The sequence below is a fragment of the Halictus rubicundus genome, chromosome 2 (assembly GCF_050948215.1).
Source record: "Halictus rubicundus isolate RS-2024b chromosome 2, iyHalRubi1_principal, whole genome shotgun sequence".
Taxonomy (NCBI): domain Eukaryota; kingdom Metazoa; phylum Arthropoda; class Insecta; order Hymenoptera; family Halictidae; genus Halictus; species Halictus rubicundus.
The window spans coordinates 5,345,371-5,370,163 of record NC_135150.1 but is presented as its reverse complement, the minus strand read 5'-3'; the positions used below and the strand labels follow the sequence as shown (position 1 = coordinate 5,370,163).

General features: G+C 34.8%; 2 protein-coding genes across 2 annotated transcripts; one reads left to right on the top strand and one right to left on the bottom strand.

Moving 5' to 3' along the window:
- The first annotated feature begins 13,897 nt into the window (after window positions 1–13,897).
- Window positions 13,898–16,565, top strand: LOC143363591 (methionine aminopeptidase 1). Its single transcript, XM_076804157.1, has 6 exons — window positions 13,898–14,110; window positions 14,473–14,524; window positions 14,912–15,144; window positions 15,272–15,494; window positions 15,569–15,844; window positions 15,916–16,565. Exons 1-6 carry the CDS (start codon window positions 14,000–14,002, stop codon window positions 16,146–16,148), a joined length of 1,128 nt encoding a protein of 375 aa, XP_076660272.1. The 5' UTR covers window positions 13,898–13,999; the 3' UTR covers window positions 16,149–16,565.
- Window positions 16,278–23,324, bottom strand: LOC143363584 (uncharacterized). The gene is made up of 5 exons (XM_076804151.1): window positions 23,124–23,324; window positions 19,998–20,212; window positions 19,583–19,926; window positions 18,362–18,847; window positions 16,278–17,882 (listed from the first exon to the last, which is right to left on the bottom strand). The coding sequence occupies exons 1-5, from the start codon at window positions 23,127–23,129 to the stop codon at window positions 16,942–16,944; spliced, it is 1,992 nt and encodes a 663-aa protein (XP_076660266.1). The 5' UTR covers window positions 23,130–23,324; the 3' UTR covers window positions 16,278–16,941.
- Window positions 23,325–24,793: the final 1,469 nt, after the last annotated feature.

Genomic DNA, 24,793 nt, shown 5'->3' with positions numbered 1-24,793 from the left:
TTGACTTTCTTAAATGAAACCACCCTTCTTTAAACACCTACAATGATAGTCCCTTTCATTAGGAATGCAATGACAATAATTATTCCAAGATCATTCAAGGTCACAGACAGAGAAAACGTATTAGATTTAGAATATGAAAGCAGAATACGTTTATCACGGTTGAGACTTGTAGTAAATAGTAAACATATTATGGTCATAGTTAAAGTAAACATACTAAGGTCCTTCAATGTTATTGTTATTCAGCATTCTTATTTACTATCAGTATGTTCCCAAACGCGATTCCGCTACGTCTTATTCACTGAAAAGTGTGATATGATCACGATTTACTGTGAATGTAGACAAAATGCAGTGCAGGCCCGATTACTTTATGAAGAAAGGTACCCCGAGCGAAACACTCCTTCTAGACAGACTTTCATTAATACGTACAGGTTGTTTCGAAGTACTGGAAGTGTACATGCAAGACAGCACAAACGGAAGAATCCCACGACTAATGAAGACAATGAAATTAATATTGTAGCAGCTATAGCTGTCAATCCTCACGTGAGTACGAGAAAAATTTCCCGGGAAGCAGGCATAAGTCAAAGTAGCGTAATACGAATTCTGGCCCGACATAAATTTCATCCGTTCCACATATTTTATCGCTCCATCAAGAATTGCACGGGAATGATTTTCAAAATAAAATTAACTTTTGTCAATGGGGATTGCTTCAAAATTATTCATCTTTTTCTAATGTCTTGTTTACGGACGAAGCTACATTTACTAATCATGGCTCAATTAATCTACGGAACGCCCATTATTGGTCTGTGGATAATCCGCACTGGCTGCGAGAAATTGATCATCAAAGACAATGGACCGTAAACGTGTAGTGTGGTATTTTGAACGACAAAGTAATTGGACCATATTTCGTTAACGGAATGGTGACGGGACAGAAATACGCTCAATTTTTGCAAGAAGATATGCCAATTTTGTTAGAAGACTCAGATGTACCTCAGATGTACCTCAGATGTGACCTCGGATGTACTTATCAGTGTTCAACATTCCTTCAGAGCTCGTTTACATTAATGTATCGACGTAGGCTGCCATCATTTCGAACATTTATAAAATACAGGTATTCTGCTTCCATATTTTAGTTTCATACGTTTTTTCTGTCCTTGACCTTGAATTTCCTTGGAATAATATAGTCACTGAATTCCTAATGAAAGGGACTATCATTGTAGGTGTTTAAAAAAGGGTGGTTCCATTTAAAAAAGTCGAGGTGACTTTAATATCTCTAAAAAAATGACATAAAAGCAAAATTTTTTTTTGGCATTGTGTCGTATCCTTAGAAACAACAAAGATATTTGAGGTGCAAACGTTAGGTGTCTCACCCTGTATATATATATATCATGTTGTGGCACTCGTTAATATTTTGCCACTGGGATATATACTGCAACCTTAATTTTTTTAAATGTATGTAATATAATTTATTCATAGGTATAATATGCTACGAGTAGAAAGTAGTCTGGCAGTAGAATTCATACTTTTTAGAAATGGATTATATTTAATCACTCAAGCTATTTAATTAAAGGCAGAAATTTGAAATCTAGAATTTAATTGTTAAATTAAGAGTGTTAAATAAGAGTGTTAAATAAAAATGTAGTCAAATATTTTTTGTATAATTTTTCTTGATATGTTATAGAGCTAGATTGAGGATTTTATACATTTCTGAAAAACATGTACGGGAAAAACACAAAACAGTAAGATAATTAAAAGAATTTAGAAATATATTCATATTATTTTGAACCGATTGGACCAATGAAAGAAATGATTTTCTATTTCACTTCATTTTGTTACAATTGAAATAAAAAATTTTTATTTTGCATACAAATCCGCAGCATATTGATAGATGATGTTAAATGAAATCAATTTCTATGATTAAAATTTTATTAGATGTATCAAAAACTAAGATCACCATAGAAACTATTGTATATAAATCACAAACAAGAATACCTTTTACGATCGCTAATCAAACTGACAGATTAGATATCTTTCAATCGTGTTTAGATATTTGAAACTTTAATGCGATAAGAAAAGTAATCACGTTTTATAATAACAAATAATGCTAAAATAAATTATTAGTTAGATTTTGTGACTTGGTGGAACGTACCATTAACTTCTCGAGGGTTCTTTAATTAAAATCATTAAAGGGAACACCGACAATGAGTAAGATACTCGTGGTCACAGCTGCGAGTGAAATAATATAGAAGGCATACCAAGAGTTACAATAAGCTTTTTCCAATACAGTTCGAAAAATTTAATGCTTCACATTTAAACCCTCGTAGCCCCAGTTTTTCTTTTCCGGAAAGCAACTAATTGTGATAATAACAGAATGTTTTACACATTTCGCAGATTATATTTAAATGGATATTAAAAAAAATAAAAGTGTTGGGAACGATATGTGTCATCTGTGAGAAATCTTTTTAATTTGGAATGATAAGGAGTGACATGTTTACATTCACATGTTAATTCGTATTTTTAAATAGATGTAAATAAATCTTTATATAAGATGTTTACACGCATGCGAGTGTTGTATTTTGAAGCTATTAGTAACTATTCTGCATGTATATTCTAACATTAAGTTTTTAATTAACATGATAAATGTTAGTATGTTTATGTCAAATTGCTGAAGTCAAACCGACTTTGATTTACGTAATTATTACCATTTGCGTCGATAAAAAATAAAACATGAATATAAAACTTCGCTAAACAGTGATTTTCTTTATTTAATGAATATTCGGACATTTACACTATATGCTTATTCGGAATTGATTGGATTAACTAATTCCCGCAACATCGTGAACACACAGGACTGTCCACAATGATCAATTTGACCAAAGACGCGGACAAAATTCATATCTTTATTAGCCATACGTCATTCATCATAAACGAACTAGTCTTGCCTAAAGATGTACACAAAATACACATGTATGTAAATTGTTTTTGTTTATAAAGACTTGAAGAGTGTTTCAAATTTAACCATAACATAGCCCATGATAAGATAGATTAGAAGTACAATAGAACTAGATTAGAATGTACAATATTAGCTTTACTAACATGGATGGTAATTCCTAACTATATTTTAAAACAGTTTCTTAAATTCTGATGATAAGCTTTGAACAAAAATTGTTTGAATGTTTTTCTGATTCCCCAGAAATTCTCCATGTTGGAACTGTGATAATTTTGTGAAAAATAGTAGTGCAACAATAAACCTGCACTCATTTTCAAGCATAAGACTCTACTTCTGCAGACCATCGTCATTCTTTTTCTTTTCTAAGATATTTTTACATCTTCTTAATACTTCTTAATACTTGATCTACGATTTGTACGACAGTTTTATAGAACAAAAATGAGGAACAAATTTGGTCGTGCAAGGCCTTCACGGTGTACCTTGTATTATTGCAAAGATGGCAGTACACCTTCCAAGGATTATGACAGTAAAAGCTTCTAGCTTTAAAATGAATAAAGATTTATTGTCGTACTATTTTCTTTAACAAAATTATCGTAATTTAAACATCGATAATTTCTCGAAGCTAAGAAATTTAGTATTGAAACACTTTTCGGATCTTTTGTATTTATTAACAACATGGATTAGATTTCATAAACTGCAAACTTTTTCTTTAATTTTGTCCACGTTTTCGGACAAATTAACCACAGCGTGTCGTCCTCTTCGAGTTTATGTAACCTCACCGCCGCCGCGCCACCTTTGCCCTGAATTTCAACGATTCCTTTCCGTTCGTTTTCAAAAGGTTCAGTGGTAAATGCAACACCAAAAGAAAAAACGGTGCGCCGCACCACAAAGGGAACAAACCGTTTTGTCCTTTTAAATGGAAACGAAAGCACAACCGGAGAACGTGAAGCATCACATAAGAGTTACACTAGATCGTAAGGGGTTGAAATAAATGGCGGGCTTGGCCCGTGGGAATCCACGGCTATCCGTTACATAATGAGCCGGCGTACGAGGGCAAACTTTGCTACAATTAGCGTGAAATATTTTAAACGTCCGTGCGTACAATATTTCCACGATTTCGCCGGATCCCGACGAGATGCGGAGAGAGAGAGAGAGAGAGAGAGAGATGGAGAGAGAGAGAGAGAGAGAGAGAGAGAGAGAGAGAGAGAGAGAGAGAGAGAGAGAGAGAGAGAGAGGCCGAGAACATCGGCCGGCACAATTAAAGCGGAGTATTTTAAATGTATGTATTTGCAGAACGTTTCGGGCATGAGTAATCTACCGTTGCCCCGTCCGATATTTTTCGGGAAATCGTTCCCCGGTAACTTTTCTCTGAATTCTAAACCGCGGAGACCGCAAACCAGAGCGAAAACTTTTCGCGACTTCTTCTTCCGCGCTCGGTGTCTAATTTTCCTGCGTTCAGTTTCGCGGTGCTGCGAACGCAGAAAACTCGGGTTCGCGAGCCCAACCCCACCCCCCGGACGCCATCGATGCCAGTCTGCCCTTACAGGAGCCTTGAAGGTAAAATAATTAACGTGGAAAGTTTCCGCACGATTGAAAGATCCTGCGTTACGATAGGGGGGTGCCGCTGTAAAGTGGATCGTCGACGAGCTAGCGACATTAATTAAAATCACAGAGTTTAACCCCTTTCGCCTCTGCGACCCCCCCCCCCCCCTCTCCCGCACCCTAACCCAGACCATTCTCTCGTCTCCACTTTCCGGAGGTGTCCCCTTCTATCATCCCGTCCGGCTAGCGAGAATCATTTAAGAATCCCTGGCATGCGGTCTAACTAGTCGTCGAATTGTTCTACAAGAAATTTTTCTGACACCTGCGAAGTGGATGAGTTTGACTCTTGTTCCTGCTGGCGAAACCTTAGAAACGTGAGACCGGTTTCTATCAAGAGGCACAGACCTCTCTCGTGAAATATTCAATGGCGACAGTTTTTGGTATGGCCGGGGTTGACGGAGTTACATGAACCGTTTCAGAACGGTTTAATGCCAAAGTGGTGGTAGGTCGATTGATCCTATTCATTCCTTGTTTTCATAGGAAAAGGATTGATTTATGTACACGCAATTTTTTACATTAGAATCAATTTACCCAATAAATCGATGTTCGTCGACTTTTCACTTTAATACCAACGCTTTATGTCCGAGGAATTACACCTTTCTGAATTCCCAATGTCCTGTAGTCCATTTTTGTTACTTACACCGCTTTTGCATTGAACGGCACACGTTGATGTTTTGTTATGTGTCCGTTTAAAATTGTAGAGACATTTTTCCTCTTGGTGAAAAAACCGTTACAATTGATATAAAACATCAAGAAAATGAAGAACTCCCTGTAGAACACAGTACAATATTCTCCCCCCCAAAAATATCGTTCATATGACGAGAATATTCATTGAAATATTACTTGGGAATAGACTGCGGATTTTTTACGTATTTATGATAAAAATGAAATTGAATATAAAATAGTGAAAATATTCGAGCAATTTTGAAATATTGTTGTATTCTTTCCAACCCATTGAAATTGTTAAGAAAAGAAAAATCAATATCTACGTAGCTGTTATGAGTCCACTTACAAGTCTACTTATAAGTCCATACGTGAAAACGAAATTATAAAATACTAAGTTTTTAATTACACCCGGGTTTCATCTTGGCGTTCGTTCCATTGGAAGAACGTTCCACACATAAATACTTCAACTGCGACGGGATTGCGAACAAATTGCACCATTGTGATTTTCGTTTGCTGCATTCAGTAAAGTTACATAGACGCGTGCACGCGGTAATAGGAAAGAGAAATGGAAGAAACACGAAGATTGGAGAACGAAAGGAAAATGGAAAGAAAGGGAGAAAAGCGAAGGCAAGCGGTGTCCGACGGAAATCGTGAAACGAGCACGTCGCACTCCGTCGCCGTTTAAAAAAAAAAACGGGCTGCCAATGAGTAATTAATCAGCGTTAACACGCACTCTTTACGGCTCTGATAATGCAGTCGATTAGATGCGCGGTCGTGGCTTTCGACTCTCGAGACTTGGTCTCTCGAACCATCTCGTTTCACCGATACCGCGTAAGAAAGGATCAAAGAACTTTGCGAAGAGATTAAACATCGCTCACCCAGTTCAACAATATCGTCGTCGAAAGGAATTCAATGTAAACTGGCACACGAAAATATTCAAATGCCGGCATATTCGTAATTCATGTACGGTCGAGTCTCCTGTATCCAGATATTCTATTGTTCGAGCAAATTCTGCACTTCGCTTGAAACTTGATGTACTTTAGTAAAGAAGATTTATAACCCATACATATGACAATGATCTGTCAGCAATTATGATATTCATTTAAAAATAGTAAACTGCAGTTACACGAGTTCAAAACTTCATGCAGCTTGACAACAAAGAAGATTTTCATTAATATTTCCATAAAGTGTTAGTAATCATGATCTTTATTTAAAAATAATTCTATTATCCCAAAAATTTCTTTAACTAACATTTTTACGGATCTTTATGGAAAATAAAAATTGTCTACATCAATGATCAGAAACAGAGTTCAAATAAAAAAATATTTCTTCTCAAAATAAATTTAATAAATTGAAAATAACATAGCAATATTCATTATTTCTTATGTTTTCTTTGTTTTGTGTATCGTTTATTCATTGTTCGCATAAGAGCATAAAATTCTTAGTCTATTCATTACCAATGAAATTAAAAGATAAGATATATAATTCTTATCCATTATTATACATGTATGTATGAAAAATTTTGGTAATTTTTCTGTTAATACTATTGCTACGTTCAGAAATAATATATTCATAATCATTTTAGCGATCTTGTCTTAAATTTTAATGAATCCCACTACAAAATTCTTATCATTTTTTTTAAAATTTTGTTTATTTCATCGAAAATGGTTCCAATTCCTTGATGTTTCGATAGCATAATCACAAACTTTGAAGCTATTTTATATAAAATAATCGCATACTTCGCAAACATTTATTAACTCCAAATTTTTGGCATTGTCAATAATATCGTATTGTAAACATCAGTGCACAGCCAATTTATAGCATTTATATTTTTTCATAAGAATTAGTTTAAGCTCACCCTAATTCGGTTAATAACGTAGATTAGGTTACTATTGAAAAATTTCTGGCTTAGCTCATTACGGCAACGAATTCTATCTGAGAGCCTCGACGAGTCTGACAAATCTGAAGCCCGATAAATGTGTGGTATCCGTATATGTCATGCTGTTACTATGCGCGTTTATTCTCATAGTCGCAGATTCCGAGTTAAGTGGATAACCCTGTACATGTACATGAATCCATGTTGCAATTTATATTTTCTTTAAAGTAACTACATGACATGTGACTTATGGACGGATATATATACAGGGTGTTTCACCTAACTCGAGCATCTAAAATATTTCGCTCGTTTGTTATGATACAAGAAAATTTCAGAGGAAAACATTAGTTGGTTCAGCGGGCTAATATTATGATAGGCAAAAAAATTTGTTCAAGGTTGTATTTTTTGAGATTTCAAGGTCATCGAAGTTTTTTTTTAAATGGAATGATATATATTTATTATCGCTATGTAATAGCCGAGAACAAGACGAATCCAACGCGACCTATAATATTACGACCTTCACGTGATCTTGAGTTTGTTATCACCAACGATTCCACACCATACATTTATACTCCATGGACGCTGGTGTACAACTTGTCGATGTCATTTCGGATTTTCAGTGCACCAATAATGCATATTATGTGTATTTAGTTGTCCATGGTTAGAAAAAATAGCTTCGTCAGTAAAGAGAACGTCATAAAAAAAATGTTCATTTCTTTGTACTTGCTGCAATGCCCGGGGGCAAAAAGCAACACGATTTTCAAAGTCGTTGACACGAAGCTCCTGATGTAAGGAAATATGGTATGGATGAAATTTATGACGTTGCAATATTAGGCACACACTTGCTTCGGAAATGCCTAAAGAACGTCCAATTTTTCGACAACTTGTAGTAGGATCAATGTTGACTGTAGCCAATACAAAAGTTTCGGCGTTTTCTCCAGTAGCAGGTTTTGATAGTTTTCTTTTCAGTGATTTAATACTCCCTGTTTTACAAAACAATTGAATTATGCGATCAAAACTTTGTCGAGAAGGATGATTTCTCTCAGGGTATCTTTCTGCGTACAATTGAGATGTTTGTACTGAGTTACTTTTAGCCTCACCATAAACTAAAATCATTTCTATCTTTTCTGCATCATTATACACCATCGTTTCAGAGAAGTAACGTTATCTTTCACAATCGAATAAATCCTGATGAATTTCTTAAACGTACTGATTAGAATCACCGAAAGGAGAAGAATTTGTATCAGTGTTTACAATTTATTGTAAACGTGTTTAAAGTCATTAGTCAAGGTTCAAGAACATTTCTTGAAACCCTTGAGGAATCATGTCATCGTTACTTCACTATTTACATCACGTGTCGTACTTTTATGAATTTTTCATACTCAAGGTCACGTGAAGGACGTAATATTACAGGTCGTCGGACCTGTTCTCGGCTATCATATAGCGATAATAAAAATATATCGTTCCATTAAAAAAAACGTCGATAACCTTGAAATCTCAAAAAATACAACCTTGAACAACAACCTTGAAAACAAGCGAAATATTTTAGATGCTCGAGTTAGGTGAAACACCCTGTATTATATATTTATTTATAAATATATAGACCGAGAGAAATAACTTTGTCTATTTCGAATGTATACGTTATTTGTACTAATAGATGAGATATCAAGGTCGCCACCACTTTTTTAAATGGAGTGCTTTTAAAGTTAAATGCGGTAATAAAATATACTTCAAGCATGAAGTTTATTCAATTTAATTTTAGTCAACGTTGAATAATTACATGTAATTACAGTTCTTAATACGAGTTCGTGTCTTGCTGACTTAAAACATTAATTAGATTTCACATTGTTATAGGATGATGTTAATAAAGAATCAGGAAAACTAAATTCAATTTTCATTGGAATATACGAGCACTATTGTGTGCTATTGTTTCAAAATTGGTAATCAGACTGCAGATTTTATGCGTTCATCACAAGAACGCGTGGGTAATATTTAAACAATAGAAGGATTAAAAGGAGTGATTAGTATTGTGTATGATTGTCACTTTATTAAAATTACAAAAGAAGAAATGAAATGTCTATTTGTTTTCGGTTTCTTACCATTGGCGAAGAAACTTTTTATTTTGCATAAAGATTTGTAGTCTATCAATGACAGTATTAAAACACTTCCGGGTATGTTCACCGTTTCTACGCGGCGTTGTCTTTTATTCTTTCGTACAGGAGAAACGACGAAAAAAACATATTTCCAATTACCCTCTTGAAATTTAAAATAATATATCGCCCGTGTTAAAGCAGACACTAGGAAACGAGTAACAGAAATGTTACGAACATGAGATCAGATGTTGGAATGCTTGTGTGCAGACTCAAGGGGATTACTTTAAAGGCGACGGCCTCGTATCCGTTTAATTTTCGACTGTAAAGTTTTTAAATGAGTTATAGTAACGCCTAGTAGTCCGTAGTACCAGTTTCTGACCATCATGTCGCGTTAAATGTGACGAGAAGCTGATCTCAATTATTCTTCACCGAATGAATGTAGGAAAACGTTAAAATATTATTTTCTTGCTTTGCAGTCCGTATAGAATTATTTTAGAATCGCGAGGAAAAGTGAATTTTATGTTTGATCCTTCGATTTATTGTAGGAAATTTTTTTGCTCGTACTCGGGATGAAGAGCACAGACATGAATGGTAGAGTATCTTACCACCGACGCGGAAGTATCCCGTCGATATTGCCACCGATAGCTTCGCGAAGTAACGAGAGGATATTCAGATCGATCATTCCGGTTGAATATTTTCTGGTAATGGAACATGAAGCTGCGTAACGATGTGTTCAACTGAAACGAACACCGTGAATGACGGTTCTTTCAATCCCCCGATAAAGAAATAACTTTCCGACTTTCCATCGCCTGCATTTGAGATTTAATTATATCATTAAGCGTATTACGACATCAAATTCGTTATCATCGATGCTGAAATCGTAAACCATCGATTTATTATTCTAGGTTTCATATTTGCAAATTTATGGCAATTCTTCACTTAAAAATACCGAGCGGCCCCTAACTACTCCACTATATTCGTCCTGCATATATCGCAGGGTAAGAGACCCATTTACTGTGCGGAATACCAATTACTGTGCTTATATTAATTACACCTATTTTTAAAGCCTAATGAATATTTAAAAAAAAGATATTACAGTTTTTTCATTAAAATCAGTTAATATTTTATATATCTCTTTCTTAATATTCATTATGCTTTAAAAATAAGTATAATTAATATAGGCACAGTAATTGGCACCCCGTGGTAATTGGGTCCCTTACCCTGGTTAGTATTCATATCTTTTCTTTGTAATTTTAATCAGTCGAAAATAATACAACAGTATTTTTTAGCCCCTCAAATGTTCTTACTGTTTTGCATTTAATCCACTCATTTTTGTCGTAAATGCATAAAATACGCAGTCTAATCACAGCACATGTTTCACTGAAGAAATAAACAGTGAGCTACTATGTTTAAGACAAGCAAAATATAATTATAACTATCAAGCATTAAATTACACTACTCGTAATAGACGATAACCCTAACCTAATTTATGACAAAAGATAGTAGGTAAAATCTACAACGAAAAATTCAGAATATCGATAGATTATTTTCAATTTATTAAAATGATCAAAGGAATAAATCTTTATTCAGTTGCTGTTTCCTAAAAATGAAGCAGAAAAAGGTTTACTTTGCATAAAGAGTTCACAATCTAATTACAATAGACAGCAGGATTTGTACGATCTAAAATACTTAAGAAGCGTGTACAAATGCTATGACATTCAATTCTTTTATTACAACGACTAAATTATTTTGATTTTGTGGGATTTCTGGAGCCGTTCAGCAGTCCACACTTTAATTTTCTGTATTACAATTTTGGAATACAGACCATGTTAGACCGTGTCAGAATAAAAAAACGTTGAAACTAATGGAACCGAGTTCGAATCGAGTCATCTTCCAAGAGCCTTGACCAGCTGCGAAACCTCTTCGTATCTTTCTATACGAAGAAGACCCTCGCAGTTACCGAAAAAATTTTACGAGCCGGAATATGTATCTTGTTCAACGACCGTAAGCGAGAAAACTTTTTGTGCGTATACTTCTCGGGCAATTTTTAGATGTATTGAGCGTTCGACATTGAAATGACCGCTTTTTATACATCCTTTCGCGAATACTGGACCCTTTTATGCCTTTATGCCTCGAACAGTGATCGATACGAAAAAGAAAGAAAGAAAAAAAACTGGCAATCTTTTTCCGTCGAAATTCCGACGGCAGACGTATTTCGCCCGACTTCGTAGAACCGCCTACGGTTCTCTGCTTGGCAAAAAAGGATAAGAAATCGAGTACGATGCACACACAGTCCTATTCATTGATCTAACTTATTGCACGTCACGGCGATGGTCACGCGTCGAACGAACGATAAATACCATTGTACAACTTTAATCGCTTGTAAATACGAAATTGGACACAAAGAGCGCTTGTGCTCCATCTGCCACGATATACGCTCGTAAAGTGTACGAAAACAAGTTTTAACAAAAGCTTTGGTATTTAAGTTGTGCCGAAATTTTTTTAACGTACAATCCCAATTTGTTTACAGCTTGTTACGATGTAACAGTAATTTTAGTGTGATAGATAGGCCAGAAGGAATTGTACTACGGTAAGGTACCTAAATACTGTGGGGATACCAATTACTGTGTCTATATTAATTATATTTATTTGTAAAGCATAATGAACATTAAAAAAGAAATGTTAAATTTTTTTCATTAAAATTAGGTAACATATATGTTATATGTATTTTTTTTTTAATAATCTTTATACTTTAGAAATAAGTATAATTAATATAGGCACAATAATTGGAACCCCCACAGTAGTTGGATCCCTCACCATATGTGTGATCAAATTATTAGAGCCATTTGCATAAACTAGCGAGTTTAGATTAAAATAATCCATTTTTAATTGAAAGTATAGCTAACACTAAATTCTCATCATTTTTATGAAATGTATATATATAAAATATTAAATTATAAATACATGTTTTCAATAAAGATACATTAACATTGGATTAACTACTGTAAATAACAGACAATAACTTTTTAAAAATTGGTCTAAACGATTTTAGTTTTTCCGCGACGTTAGAAGAACTAGTTGTCTAGTTATCGTGTATAAGAATTTTTAAAAAGATTTCGGTATTTTAAATGATTATTCCATTGAATTACACTTTCATATGTTTAAAAGTAATTATTAATCACACAAACCTCATTATTTTTTAAATTCTTTACAATAAAACTTCTACTAAAACGATTTCTTAGTCTACTAGTATAAGCTCTATATTAGTATAAGCAATGTATATATATATATATATATATATATATATATATATATATATATATATATATGTGTGTGTGTAACAATATAAACATCTTCGATACATAGCGCAATTACTTCATCATTTAATCATTTAATGAATTAATCAGTTAATGAACGGTGGTAATAATTTAATTAAATTAAATTTTTGAATTTAATTTAATTTAATTTAATTTTAGACAAATCATTCATAATTTTATTATTTTAAATTATAAAATAAACATTTTAAAAATAAAAAAGATATTACACTAAAACCGCGTAACATAGGGTACTGGAGTCAATTACTATGGGGGTATCAATTACTGAGCCTACATTAATTATACTTATTTTTGATAATATTATAAAAGAAATATATAACATATATATTAACTGATTTTAAAGAAAAAATTCAACATCTTTTTTTTAATATTCATTATGCTTTAAATATAAATATAATTAATATAGGCACAAAATTATAACCCTAAGCATCCTCTAAAAAATTTAAAGTATCTTATGGCTTTAAAACAAAGTGCTTCTTAACTAAATACATATTTCCTTGAAACTACTATTCCGTTACATGAATGGAACAGGTCTTACTTATAATTTAACGTAATTAGTGATAAATTAAAATTTGTAATTTACTTAAGCATGCTAAATTGAGTAAAAGTTTCTTACCGTTCCAATTCGCTGCATTCTGCTTTAAACTGCTGCAACCTACTTCAGCCTACTCCAGTAATTTCCAACCTGTTCCTGTCCATTCTTCGATCAGCTCGATTCGATTCAAGTTTATCGTTGATTGCGCAAAATGTGACTATAAATCGGGTCACATTGTGATTTTGCCGCATGGCTCTCTAACAAAGTTAAATTGCCCAAAATTTCAATCCTTAATCTAAACAAAAATTCCGGCGCTACGTTGTGCAAAAAATTTAATCCTCTTCGCTTTTTCCACTTTCCACTCATTGAGATTAATTACACTTAATGTTTATTCCGAAATTTACAGCCAGTCTCATAATTGATAGCACACACTTTAAATCAGGATAACTTTTTTACAAATGGACCGAACAACTTCAGGTTTCCTAAAGTCAGGAAAGGTTCCTGATTTTCTGAAAGATTTCCAAGAAAGGAAAATCTGAAGTCGTTTGGTCCATTTATAATAAAATTATTCCAATTGAAAGTGTGTGCCACCAATTACGAGGCTGATTGTATCTTTTATTTTAAATTATTCGATGTAACATATTTTGCGTTAAAAGATCTTGTGGACTGTTGTTTTCGTTTTTTAGCAATATAAATTAACAGTTTATTGCGTACAGAGCGCACTTTTTACCTAGTTATGATTTTTGTTTGCATCGATAAGTCAGATTCTAGAAAATTGTAGGTTCACTTGTAGCTCACTGGTGGCATTAGAAAATGTCGTCCATGATGAACTAACGGCAAAATCAATCGGTAAAACAGCACAGGATCGTCTCAAATTACTTCTTCCTGTTCGTGCCTCGTTCGTCGAGTCACGTTATAAAAGTTTTTAAGAAGAATTTGTTAAAAATGGCACTTGCGTACGGTATGTGTGAAACGCCCGGCTGCAATACTGTGGCTAGTCTTCGGTGTCCAACATGTGTGAAAATGGGTATTCAAGGCTCGTATTTCTGCACCCAGGTATGAGACACTAGAATTTTATAGGTTAAGTCATGAAACGAATCTGAGGACTATGTAGATACTTTCTAAATATGCTTGATACTTTCATTCACATCACATGACAATGGTCGACGACATTTTGAATTATAAGTCCGGCTATATTTGCTTAAAAGTTTCAATAACTGTTACTCATAATTATTTGCAAGATTTCATATTGTACATATCGCCGCACATGCGATTCACGTTTAGAAAAGTTGAATTAAAAATAAATTTTGCTAAATAAAGGTTAATACGATATATACATCTCTTTTTGTTTCTTTTTGTCTGCCTGTGAGAAGTCTGTTGTAAACATTAATGCTTTAAATATTGTTGCCATGTTTTAGGATTGTTTCAAAAGCAGTTGGAAAACACATAAAGTTATCCATAAGATAGCGAGTGAGTTTAATAGTCTTACTTACATATGTCTGTAACAATGAATATTATACATACAAAATAATAATATGAATTACTATTAATTTATAACGATAATGTAAACATATTTTAGTATGAATATATTCAAATGCGATTGTAAAGTATCGTTAACAGTAGAACTACTGAACCCGTTAAAATAATGAGTTCCAAACTTCTTAATTTATGATTATTAAGATTATTGAATAAATTTATTTCTTTGGATATATATTATGATAAAAATCACTATAAAACTTGAATAAATACATTCTTCTTATTTTTATAAAGTAATGTAATGTAATAGTCATTTTTAATGTTTCATAGCCCTAATGTTAAAAAGTATAGAACGAAGCAAAAATCGTTTTCTTTGTATAGAAGGAACAGGTGCAGATACATCATCCAATGATTATAATCCATGGCCTTATTACCATTACACTGGGCAATTACGACCTTACAAAAGAGAACCTCGTCGAGAAGTCCCTGATCATATTAAACGTCCAGATTATGCTGTAACTGGTATCCCTGTAAGCGAACAGGCTGTGCGAGATTCCAGCCAGATAAAAGTCCTTGATGATGAAGAAATTGAGGGTATGCGGGTAGCATGCAAGGTATAATTATTACTATAATGACTCTGCTGTTTTTTCCATTGACATTCGATGTGTTAAATATAAATTTCTTTCTTTTTTGAGTGTACTTTTATTTTCTTTTTAACATAAATCAGAATTACTGTCATAGCTTGGGCGTGAAGTGTTGGATGAAGCAGCACGTACCTGCGAGGTTGGAGTAACAACTGCTGAGATCGATAGAGCTGTTCATGAAGCTTGTATCGAACGGGACTGCTACCCATCGCCGCTGAATTACTATCAGTTTCCAGCTAGCTGTTGTACTTCCGTAAACGAAGTAATCTGCCATGGTATTCCCGATGTCAGACCTCTTCAAGATGGAGACATTTGCAATGGTAACTCACATTTTGTCCTCACAAGAATGTCTTTAATTTAATCAAAATAATCTCATAATTCCCTTCTATTACAGTTGATGTAACTGTGTATCATAATGGGTTTCACGGTGACTTAAACGAAACATTTTTAGTCGGCAACGTGAAACCAGAAGTCAGGAAATTAGTGGAAATTACTCATGAATGTTTGGCAAAAGCTATTGCCATTGTTCGACCAGGTGAGAAATACAGAGAAATCGGTAATGTAGTTCAAAAGTATGCACAAGCCCATGGGTGTAGCGTAGTACGCAGTTACTGTGGCCACGGAATACATCGCTTATTCCACACTGCACCGAGTGTACCCCATTATGCCAGTAAGTGTTTTTTCTTGTTTTGGTTGCATCGTAGAAGTCACTTTAATATAATTCCTTTCAATGACTTTCAGAAAACAAAGCTGTGGGCGTTATGAAACCAGGGCACTGCTTCACTATAGAGCCAATGATATCCCATGGCACATGGAAAGACGAAACATGGCCGGATAAATGGACAGCGGTCACTGCTGATGGTCAGTGGTCGGCGCAGTTCGAGCATACGCTGTTAGTTACGGAAACTGGCTGCGATATTCTCACAAAGCGGTTGACAAATGATGGCAAACCGTGGTTTATGGACCGATCTTAGTAGTATTTCCTTACGAATTATCGTCGGGTTATAACATCATTTTAAATTTCGTGGATATATAAGCATCATTCTGCTTAAATACCCTTTGTTTCTTTTTGAGCGAGATTTCGTTTTTCAAGACTCACCGTGACTTACTCGATGGCTACGATAGTGGCGTTGAACAACTGAAAATCGTGTTCTGTAAGATATTTTTTACTAAATAGCTGCCTCATTGGCTAGTTTTATAAAGTGATAGGAAGAACGAAGTAAAAATGATTTTTGAAAAATAGAATCTCGTTAGATGTTTTTGTTTGTACCCGAAATGGCTCCTGTACCATATAGAATTACCTCATTGATACATATATGTACATATATAAGTGTAACACAAATTGGTGATGCGCAATGATTGAAATAAAAGAAATCGATTTTGCAAATCAATAGCCTGCCCATCTTTCTTACAACCAAGTGCGAGTACAACGACGTCAAAATAAATAATCTTATGTAAATCACTACGTCCCTCTAAAAAGGCTGTTTCCACTGTACACAATGTCGACGAAAGTTGTTCGAGCACAAGAAATATTCGACAAACCCGGTGAGTTGTGCGACAAAGGAAAATCGACTTGTACTTTCGTTTGATTCGCTTCCTACAAGTTCCGTCGACATACTCTGCAGAAACTGCACACAAGTCCCCATTTTGGTGTCACCTTACTCGTTGCTGAGTAAGTTACACAAAAACCCTGAACTGAAGCTAACCGGTTAAATAGGCGAATGCGATAAATATTCACGATATATACAGAATATTGAGAACGACGCTTTATGGCGCAGCTTTCGGACTTAAACGCGATCCAAATTCAGACGATGATTGATCAGACGTTCTGCCGTTTGTCTGCGAATTCGCGACATCCCCTTCGTCATATTCGTACTCGGCGTCTGCGTTCTCCTGAACGTTATCATTTTGCCATTCGCCGTTACCGTATTCGTTCTCATCAGGAACCATGATTCGCAGAGGTTGTTTATTACTGTAAACGCTGCTCTGGCTTTGGCGATGCTGCTGCCTATCATATTCTTGCCGTTCTTCGTGCTGCTGCTCCTGCAGTCGTTGCTTTTGTCGATTTCTCAGTCGAACTTGATTAGATTTCTGATCGTAATTCTCATTAATTTGCTGATTTGTATCGTAATCTTCGAGTTTGTGATTGGAAGGAATAGCTTCGTCATTCTGCGTAGCTTCCTGTTGTTGCTGTTGTTGCTGTTGCTGCTGCTGTAGCTGCTGTTGCTTTTGAAGTTTCCCTATCAGTTGGCTGTTAACGTTCCCAGCTGCCGCTAAGGCTGCCAATTTCTCAGCCGCCTCGCGGTTCGGTAGCGTTGTGTAAAACTGCGTCGATATACCATCGTTGTGCACCGCTTTATTGAAATACGTCGCCTGCGGGGCTTGATCGTTCGTGTCGTCGTATTCTATGTTATTCTCAACTTGTTCCGAACTCTCGGCGATGTACGAGATGTCATCGTTGTCTTGTAGGTCGTCGCCCTCCTGTCCTTCCGCCGCAGCCTCCGATCCCACGTTATAATTCGTATTTACCCTTCCAGCGACATAATCCGGGCTGAACAAAACCTGCTGTTGCTGTTGCTCCTTGTTATCTTGCTCGTCGTAATTGAATGATTGCATCTGAGGCTGCGAAAAACCTGTTACTCCGGTAGGTTGGAAGAATTGACCGAGTTGCTGCTGAAGTATGTGCTGCTGAAGTTGGGGCTGTTGACCTGAAATCAAAGTGCTTCGATTCATCTCGTTGTTTTGCTGACTTTGTTAATACGAAGCGATGTCCCACATCGATAAAAATTGATTTCGCACGATCTAACGTATACATTGAACGGTTCTCATTCTGTGTTCTAGCAAAGATGCGACGTGCCTTTTTCTATTTCAAGTGTGCCGTGTAGTTATTATTCTCTAGGACTTGTTAAGGTACACGTCTTCTGCAATACAAATTTAGATGTAAATAATAAACAAAAGAACCGCAAACTCTTGCATAAAATTCAGAGCTCCCTGATACGAATTCCCACACTCAATATCTTGAAACTTTAATATATTCAACCGGTGCAAGTAAGAGCAATTTGTACGCTTACTTTGTTCTACAAATGTGGAGCGATAGTGTGAGCATAAAAAAAAAGGTAACATGTTTTTTATTATGACAAAACAATGGATGGATATGAGATGCATTTTTCTTTCATACGGATCTTACCTGGCGGATACTGTTCCGGCATTTTTTGCGGGAAGCTGTTCAAAAGATCGTAAAGTTGGGTAGCCGAAAGCGGAGGCCCGGCTGGTGCCGGATGCCCAACGTGTAAATCAGGTGTCTGTTGATTTATAATGTAAGGTGTTTGACCGGCAGTTTCCGGAAATCCAACGTGGAGAGAACTGTGGAGATTTGTTTGCATTGGTAGATTCGGTTGGCCGAGTTGTATATTAGTTCCGATTAATCCAATATTGGAAGCTGGTTGGCTCAAGTAGACGTCGTTCGTTTGCAAATCGGGATTCACTATGGTCGAAAGCCCTGTTGCGAAATCCTGCGGCAAGAATGTTGGTAGAACGGTTTGGTAATCTTTCTGATTAACATCGTTACTCTCGGTCACTTCGTAGTGATGTGTCGGTGTGGGACTAGTCACTGGCTTTTGCGGTGCTAAGCTCGTACTGATTGTGGTAATGTCAAAATTTGGTAGCAGCGATCCTGTGAAAAAACACATGATTACATTTATATATTACGATTTAAAGAATTTTTAATGTTGGAACTGATACAGTTTCCTTGCTTTTGCATTTACTGTTTATTCAGAAGCTGTACACAATGAATATAATTCTTGAGTTCGAAGAATTTGATATGAAGAATTTTCTGTTGAACATAACAGATTACAATTTTGTGTAATTTTAAACGACAAGCGACCTCTTAACTATGTTATTTAGCAAAACGTTAACATACATCTAATTGCCATTTTTTTCTTTTTTAACTGCCGTTTCTTTTTCACCTTTATATTTTCTAATAAATTATGATTTTATCTTTCGTGAATGTTCATCGATTATTTTAATACATTTCGATTCAAAGAAAGTAGGATCGTTTATTTTCTGCAAAACACAAATGACTAACATGACTGGACTGTGGATTTTGTGCATTTATAGCAGTGAAAAGAAATAGGTAAACCTTAAAACAGTGAACAGATAGTAAAAGTTATTAAAGAAAGAATGAAATTTCTACTCGTGAGAAAGAAACACTCCTGTTTCTTACAATTGATCCAGATTTTAATTTTAATTCTAATGAAAAAAGTTCAAATGTGAAATATAAATTAATGTTTAAATTGTAAATTAGTTTATTTTTAAATTATTACACGTTGTGATGTTTTTCAGTTAGTGTAAAAGATAAGTCGTTAGTTATCTGTGTCGTGTGCGATCGGTAAAATATTTTCCAACTAACCGTGAGGATTGATCTTGTAAGTAGCGTCGGTAGCTTGTTGCCGATGGATTGTGTCTGGCGAGTTAATTTCACCGCTGAAAGGTTTATCCATAATGCTTAAATTAGGTGCAGGAATGGTGTGAATCGGTCCTTTATCGTCGTCAACGCTACCCCTGTGAGGCGATGGTAAAACCGCTGCTTCTGGCCTATACTCGGGACTATACTCCGGCATTTTGTTCACGGTATGAAACTCTTTGACGGGTGGTCGCTGCGGAAGAACGACGTGATTGTTCACGGGAACTCGGATCGGCATTTGGTTCTTCCACATGGTAGAAGGCATGTTGAACATTGGAGGCCGGCGTACTCTGTAATTAAACATCCTATGATGATCGATGGACCAACGAGTTCCTTTCGGCGCAAGGTCCAAGAAATTCACCTGTAGTTCAAGGGTTTCTGCAGCATTCTTTTCGGCGGGAAGTTGCCGTTAATGTACATTGTGTTCCCAGTTGAGATTCTATGGGCGATTGGCCAAGGCTTTTTGTACACATGCTTCGGGGGCGGTGGAGGTGGGAGAGGAGGTCTTCTGATCTTGTACCTGGCTTCGACAAGGCATACATACAGGACCAACAGCCAACATATCCAATTCGTCGCCTGAAATTTGGCAAGCTATTTTAGCGAACTATTTTTAGCGAGAATCCGGAATTGCGAGTTGGATTAGCGCCAATTATTACGGCCTGCGTCGGTCTGTGGGTCCCCACGCACGCCTACACTCAATGGCCTTTCATTTCTATCAATAGAATGTTGTTGATCATTTCTATTTACTTGTTAAATATTTTTATGTTGGTCGAATATACATTTAATAGAATAGGATTTTTGTAACGAATATTAGAACTGGTAATTTTGTCTAAATATTGGTTTTTGTGTTATGCATTGTTTTTTTACAAGTTGTTGCTATCGATGCTCGATAGGAGATCATTGAATTGGAATATATTCAAGACCGGTTTGAATCAATGACTGCGAAATATGCAAATAATTTGTAACGATCGGAAAAGCAGACACTTCGAAACCGGAAATTCAGACCTATCGCGAGTCTTACGGTATTCACATATCAACACGTGCACCTTCTTTTATTCTTGGTGTAAAGTCGGTACGTACGGCGTATGGTGAGCCAGTGATTCCCAAATTTCATGAAATGTAAAATATTTTGTAATTGCATCATGCAATTTTTTAAGGCAACTGACTGTATCCAATCAAGTATAAATAATTAAAATCAAGCTATAAATAATTACAATGTATATTTTAATGTTTGCGTTCATGTACAATAATTCTCATATTACCAATCCAATTTTTTGTTTAAATTGGGGCATCGTATTGTTGCTTCTCTAATTTCAGTCAATTCTCTAATTTCAGTAAGTTTCTCTAATTTCAGTCAATTCATTCGTTCAGTAACCGTTCTAATTATAATATTTGCGTACAGGCAAATTCGCTAGAGGTATTTCCGTATTGAATAGTACACTGTGCAGAGTGTTGCGGTGAATGGTGATTTCAATGACCGCAACAATGGCCGTGGCAATGGTCTCCATTGTGACGCTGACCGGTCGTGCTGTAGATTGAGAAACGCTGTCGTAGGCAATGAAACTGAAGAGAGAAGTGCTGCGTGTTCTTAGCGAACAAAGTGGAACGGTGTGCCACATCGATATAGGAAAAGCGAGGGTAAGCACAGCGTGAGAGGAGTGCGAGGTCGAAAAGAAAATAGTTCAGTGTAGGAATGATTGTAGCAATTCATATGAATTAGAAATGGGGATCCTGGATGCAACAGGTTCCATCGTGACGTTTACATTTTCGCATCCCTAATGTTGTGTATCCGTTGGCAGATTGTCTTTACTGTCACGATAATTTGCGATGAATTGGAGTTTTCCTGCGGTACCATTAATTGGAACATTAGTACAGGTTTACGCGCTGCTTTGTCATTATTGCTTCATTAGCAGTTTCTCTACGAGCAATTTTGTCATGGGAAATTTAACAAAACTTTCTTGTCGAATAATAATAATAGTTAATGATGACTATAATAATAATTTGGTATGCACACTATAGTGACTATAATAAAAGTTTACAACCTGATAAGTAGACTGCAGATATTTATGTAAAACAGAAACTTTCTTCATCGATCGTAACGCACGAAAGCTAGATAGAAATTTCTTTCTTTCTTTAATAATTATGGGGAGTTGAAAATAATGTACAGATGTTCTTAAATTCTTTGAATCTTTTCACTGTTCTAAATTTCACCTACTCGCTCTTACGATAATTCACAAAATGAAAGGTCTACTGATGAGATTTTAAAATGAATTAGCTATTATTTTCGTCCTGATGTTTATATTTTATAACTATTTTTTAATATTTGAATGGTTCTTCTATATTATACTAGTTATGCTGAAATGCTCAAAGCACTTGGTGAAGTACAAAATGATTAGTAATTATTACATGATATAGCAATAGTTCCCTTTGTTATAATTGTGCTATAATGGCGAAGAAGCGTTCTCCACTTGTTACTGATTCAACTTCTTGCAAAGGGGACGTTTCCTGTAGAATGACCGTAGAAATACCTATTTCCCGTTAATGATAACATCCAGACATCGACTGCCTATACTTTTTTCGTCATATAACGGAACAAGTTTCTATATTGGATGGATGGATCTATTAACATGATTTTTCAGTCGTGACTGTAAACCTGATTCAGTCTAGTCCAAATACTGTGACTGAATTCATATGTAAAGCATTGAAGAAGAACATTATACGCATACTAATACAAACAATTATATATTAGTAATATATAATAAATGTGTCAATGTGTTTTCGAAACAATTAGTGATAATGTACTACTTGATAAATTAATTCAGACAAATGTATTAAAGCTGTAGAAGACGTTACTAATAATATTATCCAAATGTTTTCCGTAGATTACGTAAAAATAACTATCATTGCAGTAATTATTTTAAAGTTTCAAAAGGTATGGGTACTGATAAATTATTGATTAAACATTACGATTTTATTTCGAAAATATTTAGTATTATATATTTCATTTTGATCTACAAAAGTTATTGATTAAAAAATATGATTTTATCGAAAATTTTCATTATTATATAATTAATATGTAATCTACAAAAATTGTTGATTAAAAATTATATATTCATTTTGATTTACAAATGCCATTGATTCAAAATTATGGTTTTATTTCGAAAATATTCATAATTACTTAAAATTATTTAAAAAGTAATCACGACAACCTGTCTATAATTTCTTAAATCAGCTCAGTTGTTCGAAAATGTACATTTTACAATTTATACAAATATTAAATAACCCTGTACAAAGAGTCCTCTAAATTCTATATTAAAATAAATTGTTATGGAGTATAATACAATTCAATGAAATTGCCATTTGAATTAAACTTTCAGTTCACATTAAGTCGATCAATACAATGGATTATTTCCTTATACTTTTTTCTCAGATTTGTATTTCCATCGAGTGTCAAAATATTATAATAATTATGTTAAAAGTCACGTACCTTCATCGTGCTGTTTTCCGACGAACCCTTGCAGCGCACAAATTCTTACTGCTAATTGTAACCACTGTCAACCCTAGGTCTGCACTACGAAATAAGTCGAAAAAATAATGCAGGACATCTGGTTTCAGTCACAAATACTCGGGTACAAGTTCACGCGCGCGATGATTGGACGTTGAGGAAGCACTGCATGTTCTGCACGCAATTAGGTCATTGTCCTTCATTTATACTCACAACCCGGCGAACGTATCATCGAAGGCCGAAACGCTGCCTCCTACCTTGACTCTGACGGATAACAACTGCCTCGAAATGCGGAACGTAACCGGGAAAAGTCATTGGTCATATAAAATTTACCGGAATTTCCAATTTACCATTATTCGTTCTGCAACCACGGAGTCTACGCTGGCAACAATTTCTGTAAGATCGTCACACTTTCATATTTATATTAATTTTTCACTAGAACTTCCGGGAAGTACGGACGAAATAAAACATTTTTGTGTAGTAAATCGCAAGATTTATAAAGCGAACTACACTTTTCATATTTTTAGTAAGTTAACTTCTATCCAGATGCTTTCATAAATGATTTAAAATGGAGATATAATATTTTATTACTCTTTGCAGAGAGAAACGGAAGCTCTTGAGTATTTAAAAGATAAATTATGCTTCACGAAAGTGCAGTCTCAAGTTTCAAAACTTAAATTAATGTTACTTACTAATTAGCACGTTTGTTACGGCCGTTACACCAGTAACACTAGAACTATCTAGCAGTAAATATGACTGAGGTATATTGCTTCATAATAATGACAAAATTACATTTATTCAGTTTCGATAAAAAACTTTTTCCGAAAATTTCTTATGGGAACACTTATAATTTCAATAATTGTGAAAGAAAAAAATCTGAAACAACTCGTTTTGATCTATTTGGTAGTTCAGGTGTTAGCGATAGTCAAATTAATTGTATACACTTCGTTGTTTAAGGTCATAGTGCACAGCATAATATTCAGAGAATCCACAACTTTCTTCTGCTAAATTGTTTTAATATTTTATCAAGGTGATACGTTGCATTTGATTAAACATTTTAACAAAGACAGTAAGCAGAAACAAATACTGTTAGCGAATCTGTTAACACTAACCATACTCCGATTTCGCATTATTTATTTTATAATGATTGACATTACAACGATGCTTCTACTAGAAATTATTAGATAACTTTCTCGATTCAAACACATATTGTTAAAAAAATTTCGAGAAATCTAGATAAATTCAGATTTGTAATTTTTATAAACGTATACATACCAGTCGGTATACCAGTTTGTGCTCGGTAAGGTTAGTGTTGAAAATATAATTAAAATTAAAGAATTTGAAATGCTTGGACATATTCTTGTTAAATGTTCGTTAAATTTTTCTAGTTTCTGCAAATATTTGAAATTTCTAATCAAGTCTTAAGTTCCAATACCAATCTATACTTTTATATAACAGCTGTGTGAGTTGTCAAAATAGTAACTGTATATTTTAGCGTGTTCTGTTTCTGAACATTTTACGCAACGAGCTCAACTCAATTTACTTTGTAATGTGAATGATTTATATGGCAGCAATAAAAAACATGACAGATAAAAAAGATGACAGAAAAGTCGATTTGCGACTGCATCGCGGAGCCCCTGCGAGACGACAGA

What these genes read in the sequence shown, in the direction of transcription:
- LOC143363591 (XM_076804157.1), top strand. Translation starts at nt 14,000, where the DNA reads ATGGCACTTGCGTACGGTATGTGTGAAACGCCCGGCTGCAATACTGTG. An exon ending in AGTTATCCATAAGATAGCGA is followed by an intron (nt 14,525 to 14,911) that starts GTGAGTTTAATA and finishes TTCTTTGTATAG; the next exon opens with AAGGAACAGGTGCAGATACA. An exon ending in GTATGCGGGTAGCATGCAAG is followed by an intron (nt 15,145 to 15,271) that starts GTATAATTATTA and finishes TTACTGTCATAG; the next exon opens with CTTGGGCGTGAAGTGTTGGA.
- LOC143363584 (XM_076804151.1), bottom strand. An exon ending in CAGAAACCCTTGAACTACAG is followed by an intron (nt 19,927 to 19,997) that starts GTGAATTTCTTG and finishes GTTTAATTACAG; the next exon opens with AGTACGCCGGCCTCCAATGT. An exon ending in GCCGGAACAGTATCCGCCAG is followed by an intron (nt 17,883 to 18,361) that starts GTAAGATCCGTA and finishes CTTTGATTTCAG; the next exon opens with GTCAACAGCCCCAACTTCAG.